This window comes from Cherax quadricarinatus, chromosome 49 (assembly GCF_038502225.1).
Source record: "Cherax quadricarinatus isolate ZL_2023a chromosome 49, ASM3850222v1, whole genome shotgun sequence".
NCBI lineage: Eukaryota > Metazoa > Arthropoda > Malacostraca > Decapoda > Parastacidae > Cherax > Cherax quadricarinatus.
In genome coordinates, this window is record NC_091340.1 from 26479710 (window position 1) to 26485933 (window position 6224).

At 48.6% G+C, this 6224-nt stretch overlaps 1 protein-coding gene across 1 annotated transcript in view; it reads right to left on the reverse strand.

Annotated features, from left to right (window-relative positions):
• The window catches only part of LOC128697095 (uncharacterized), a 56202-nt gene extending 52499 nt beyond the window's left edge, over nt 1-3703 (reverse strand). The window contains exon 1 of the mRNA XM_070095315.1: nt 3654-3703. Coding sequence (XP_069951416.1) covers nt 3654-3692 — 39 coding nt within the window. The 5' untranslated portion in view covers nt 3693-3703. The remainder of the gene's footprint in view (nt 1-3653) is intronic.
• Nucleotides 3704-6224: the final 2521 nt, after the last annotated feature.

Here is a 6224-nt window from a genome sequence, read left to right on the forward strand (position 1 = left end):
AACACACTCCACCAATATTCAAAACACTCAACCTACTCACCATACAAAACATCCATACTTATTACTGCACTTATTACATACATAGAACACTTAACTCTGATATTAACCCTCCCCTCAAACATCTCCTTGCCATCCTCAACAGAACACATGACCATAACACAAGGCACAGATCACTCTTTGATGTTCCTCGTGTCCATCTCACGCTATGCAAAAACTCAATGCACATAAAAGGCCCTAAAATCTGGAATTCATTACCTGTAAATATAAAAGAAACACTACCTGTTTATAAATTCAAGTCTCTTCTCAAAGTTCACTTACTCACTCAAAACCAAATAAATACTGAATAACTGAACCTTATAAATTGTATATCCTATATGTTACTCACAATTATATCACACAAATGTTAAACCTAGGACCCAATCTAACTTTATTATTTTTTTAAATACACTACCTAACAGAATACTCCATACGACTGAATGTACAACAATGCATGCAACCATATGACCTGTCTTTGTAATACTCATTTGTGCTTTATAGTTATCTGTTTACAATAATGTTTTATCACTGATTTCATCATTGCTTAGTTAATCTTAAGTTAATTTTAAGCCAGCCCGTAATGCTATGCATATAAGTGGCTTTGGCATGCTGCTCTTACCTGTATTTTTTGTACCTCTGTATGTATGCTTAAATTACTAAATAAATAAATAAATAAATAAATAAATATTTGTCAGGAAGACAGCAGCGAGTAATGGTACGTGGCGAGGTGTCAGAGTGGGCACCTGTGACCAGCGGGGTCCCACAGGGGTCAGTCCTAGGACCAGTGCTGTTTCTGGTATTTGTGAACGACATGTCAGAAGGAATAAACTCTGAGGTGTCCCTGTTTGCAGATGACGTGAAGTTGATGAGAAGAATTCATTCGATCGAAGATCAGGCAGAACTACAAAGGGATCTGGACAGGCTGCAGACCTGGTCCAGCAATTGGCTCCTGGAGTTCAATCCCACCAAGTGCAAAGTCATGAAGATAGGGGAAGGGCAAAGAAGACCGCAGACAGAGTACAGTCTAGGGGGCCAGAGACTACAAACATCACTCAAGGAAAAAGATCTTGGGGTGAGTATAACACCAGGCACATCTCCTGAAGTGCACATCAACCAAATAACTGCTGCAGCATATGGGCGCCTGGCAAACCTCAGAACAGCATTCCGACATCTTAATAAGGAATCGTTCAGGACCCTGTACACCGTGTATGTTAGGCCCATATTGGAGTATGCGGCACCAGTTTGGAACCCACACCTAAAGAAACTAGAGAAAGTGCAAAGGTTTGCCACAAGACTAATCCCAGAGCTAAGAGGTATGTCCTACGAGGAGAGGTTAAGGGAAATCAACCTGACGACACTCGAGGACAGGAGAGATAGGGGAGACATGATAACGACTTACAAAGTACTGAGAGGAATTGACAAGATGGACAAAGACAGGATGTTCCAGAGACTGGACACAGGAACAAGGGGACACAGTTGGAAGCTGAAGACAGATGAATCACAGGGATGTTAGGAAGTATTTCTTCAGCCACAGAGTAGTCAGGAAGTGGAATAGTTTGGGAAGAGATGTAGTGGAGGCAGGATCCATACATAGCTTTAAGCAGAGGTATGATAAAGCTCATGGTTCAGAGAGAGTGACCTAGTGGCGACCAGTGAAGAGGCGGGGCCAGGAGCTTGGACTCGACCCCTGCAACCTCAACTAGGTGAGTACAACTAGGTGAGTACACACACACACACACACACACACACACACACACACACACACATACACACACACACACACACACACACACACACACATACACACACACACACACACACACACACACACACACACACACACACACACACACACACACACACCTGGAATGGAACAAGAGTATAAATGCCAACCAGCACAGTTTTATGGAAGGCAAATCCTGTGTCACAAACCTACTTGAGTTTTATGATAAAGTAACAGAAGTAAGACACGAGAGAGAGAGGGGTGGGTTGATTGCATTTTCTTGAACTGCAAGAAGGCCTTTGACACAGTTCCTCACAAGAGATTAGTGCAGAAGCTAGAGGATCAGGCGCATATAACAGGAAGGGTACTACAATGGCTCAGAGAATACCTGACAGGGAGGCAACAACGAGTCATGGTGCATGATCAGGTATCACAGTGGGCACCTGTGACGAGCGGGGTCCCACAGGGGTCGGTCCTAGGACCAGTGCTATTTTTGGTATATGTGAACGACATGATTGAAGGTATAGACTCAGAAGTGTCCCTGTTCGCAGATAATGTGAAGTTAATGAGGAGAATTATATTAGATGTGGATCAGGACTTCAAAGAGACCTGGACAGACTGGACACCTGGTGTAGCAACTGGCTTCTCGAACTTAACCCCGCCAAATGGAAAGTCATGAAGATCGGGGAAGAGCACAGAAAACCGCAGACGGAGTATATAGGCTAGGTGGTCAAAGACTGCAAACCTCGCTCAAAGAGAAAGATCTTGGGGTGAGTATAACACCGAGCATGTCTCCGGAAGCACACATCAACCAGGTAACTTCTGCAGCATATGGGGGCCTGGCAAACCTGTGAACAGCGTTCCATAACTTAGTAAGAAATCGTTCAAGACACTGTACACCGTGTATGTCAGGTCCATATTGGAGTATGCAGCACCTGTTTGGAACCCACACTTGATCAAGCACGTCAAGAAATTAGAAAAATTGACATGATAACGGTATACAAAATACTGCGTGTAATAGACAAGGTGGACAGAGACAGGATGTTCTAGAGAGGGGACACAGAGACAAGGGGCCACAATTGGAAGTTGAAGACCCAGATGAGTCAAAGGGATGCTAGGTAGTATTTCTTCAGTCATAGAGTAGTCAGGAAGTGGAATAGCCTAGCAAGTGATGTACTGGAGGCAGGAACCATACATAGCTTTAAGATGAAGTATGATAAAGCTCATGGAGCAGGGAGAGAGAGGACCTAGTAGCACTCGGTGAAGAGGCGGGGCCAGGAGCTGAGTATCGACCCCTGCAACCACAATTAGGCGAGTACAGTTAGGTGAGTACACACACACACACACACACACACACACACACACACACACACACACACACACACACACACACACACACACGTCAGGCCCATGCTAGAGTATGCAGCACCAGTTTGGAGCCCACACCTGGTCAAACACGTCAAGAAATTAGAAGTAAGGGGAATGTCCTACGAAGAGAGGTTAAGGCAACTCAACCTGACAACACTGGAGGACAGGAGGGATAGAGGGGACATGATAACAATATATAAAATACTGAGAGGAATTGACAGGCTGGATATGGAGAGGATGTCTTAGAGATGGGACACGGCAACATGGGGTCACAATTGGAAGATGAAGACTCAGGGGAGTCACAGGGAGGTTAGGAAGTATTTCTTCAGTCATAGAGGTGTCAGGAAGTGGAATAGTCTGAAGAGTGATGTACTGGAGGCAGGATCCATACATAGTTTTAAGAAAAGGTATGATAAAACTCATGGTGCAGGGAAAGAATGGACCTAGTAGTGACCAGTGAAGAAGCGGGACCAGGAACTAAAACTCAACCCCCAGCAACCAAAATTAGGTGAGTACACAAACTTACAAGAGAGTGGAGCAGCCAGACACTGGTCAAGTACAGCATCGTGGAGGGGATGCAGGAGATCACTGGAGAATCCATTCCCAGCATCCACAGTTATATACCCCAGCCTGGGCAAGTTCCCTGGGTGCGATGACCCTCCACCCTGTCAATGCAGCCAGGGATGGTAGTACCTCCCTGGATGGTAGTACCTCCCTGTATGGTAGTACCTCCCTGGATGGTAGTACCTCCCTGGATGGTAGTGACACCCTGGATGGTAGTACCTCCCTGGATGGTAGTACCTCCCTGGATGGTAGTACCTCCCTGGATGGTAGTGACACCCTGGATGGTAGTACCTCCCTGGATGGCAGTACCTCCCTGGAAGGTAATACCACCCTGGATGGCAGTACCTCCCTGGATGGTAGTACCTCCCTGGATGGTAGTACCACCCTGAATGATACTATCTCCCTGGATGGTAGTGACACCCTGGATGGTAGTACCTCCCTGGATGGCAGTACCTCCCTGGAAGGTAATACCACCCTGGATGGCAGTACCTCCCTGGATGGTAGTACCTACCTGGATGGTAGTGACACCCTGGATGGTAGTACCACCCTGGATTGTAGTGACACCCTGGATGGTAGTACCTCCCTGGAAGGTAATACCACCCTGGATGGCAGTACCTCCCTGGATGGTAGTACCTACCTGGATGGTAGTGACACCCTGGATGGTAGTACCACCCTGGATTGTAGTGACACCCTGGATGGTAGTACCTCCCTGGAAGGTAATACCACCCTGGATGGCAGTACCTCCCTGGACGGTAGTACCACCCTGGATGGTAGTACCACCCTAGATGGTAGTACCACCCTGGATGGTAGTACCTCCCTGGATGGTAGTGACACCCTGAATGGTAGTACCACCCAGGATGGTAGTGACACCCTGGATGGTAGTACCTCCCTGGATGGTAGTACCACCCTGGATGGTAGTACCACGGTGGATAGCAGTACCACTCTGGATTGCAGTATCACCCTGGATGGTAGTACCACCCTGGATTGCAGTATCACCCTGGATGGTAGTACCACTCTGGATTGCAGTATCACCCTGGATGGTAGTACCACCCTGGATTGCAGTATCACCCTGAATGGTAGTACCACCCTGGATTGCAGTATCACCCTGGATGGTAGTAGCACTCTGGATTGCAGTATCACCCTGGATGGTAGTACCACCCTGGATTGCAGTATCACCCTGGATGGTAGTACCACTCTGGATTGCAGTATCACCCTGGATTGTAGTACCACCTTGGATTGCAGTATCACCCTGGATGGTAGTACCACTCTGGATTGCAGTATCACCCTGGATGGTAGTACCTCCCTGGATTGCAGTATCACCCTGGATGGTAGTACCACCCTGGATGGTAGTACCGCTGTTGCGAACACAGAAACAAATAAAGGGAGGTGGTGGTTGACTGATCACTTGGGTACTACTATGGTTGTTACCGGTCAGCAGTACCCTGTGTGACGTCAGCACACTCAATGTAGGGGGCTGCTGAGCCTGCCTCAGTGTCAGAGTTAGTTTAATATGTTTATTATGCACCCCATACCCATCCTGTGGGCGGTAGTCGAAAGATTACAGAGGTACATAATTGGTCCAGAGACTGGTCTCCAAAGTTTTGATAGCTGAGCAAGTTACAGAGGTGTCAGAAAGAGTGTATTCACCATTAAGCGTGTGTACCACTGCTTGAGGGTCCACTAAGTTCACTTGGCGGTCTCAGGCAGAGATAGAGCGTATTCACCAGAGTTTCACGACTGCTTGACACACGCCCCGGCTGGATTTAGTTCCCTGTTGGCTATTCCACGACGTTGAAGACAGGGTCGAGGTGGCGTCGTATGAAGACAGGGTCGAGGTGGCGTCGTGTGAAGACAGGGTTGAGGTGGCGTCGTGTGAAGACAGGGTTGAGGTGGCGTCGTGTGAAGACAGGGTCGAGGTGGCGTCGTGTGAAGACAGGGTTGAGGTGGCGTCGTGTGAAGACAGGGTCGAGGTGGCGTCGTGTGAAGACAGGGTTGAGGTGGCGTCGTGCGAAGACAGGGTCGAGGTGGCGTCGTGTGAAGACAGGGTTGATGTGGCGTCGTGTGAAGACAGGGTTAAGGTGGCGTCGTGTGAAGACAGGGTCGAGGTGGCGTCGTGTGAAGACAGGGTCGAGGTGGCGTCGTGTGAAGACAGGGGTGAGGTGGCGTCGTGTGAAGACAGGGTTGAGGTGGCTTCATGTGAAGACAGGGTTGAGGTGGCGTCGTGTGAAGACAGGGTTGAGGTGGCGTCGTGTGAAGACAGGGTCGAGGTGGCGTCGTGTGAAGACAGGGTCGAGGTGGCGTCGTGTGAAGACAGGGTTGAGGTGGCGTCGTGTGAAGACAGGGTCGAGGTGGCGTCGTGTGAAGACAGGGTCGAGGTGGCGTCGTGTGAAGACAGGGTTGAGGTGGCTTCGTGTGAAGACAGGGTTGAGGTGGCGTCGTGTGAAGACAGGGTTGAGGTGGCGTCGTGTGAAGACAGGGTTGAGGTGGCTTCGTGTGAAGACAGGGTTGAGGTGGCGTCGTGTGAAGACAGGGT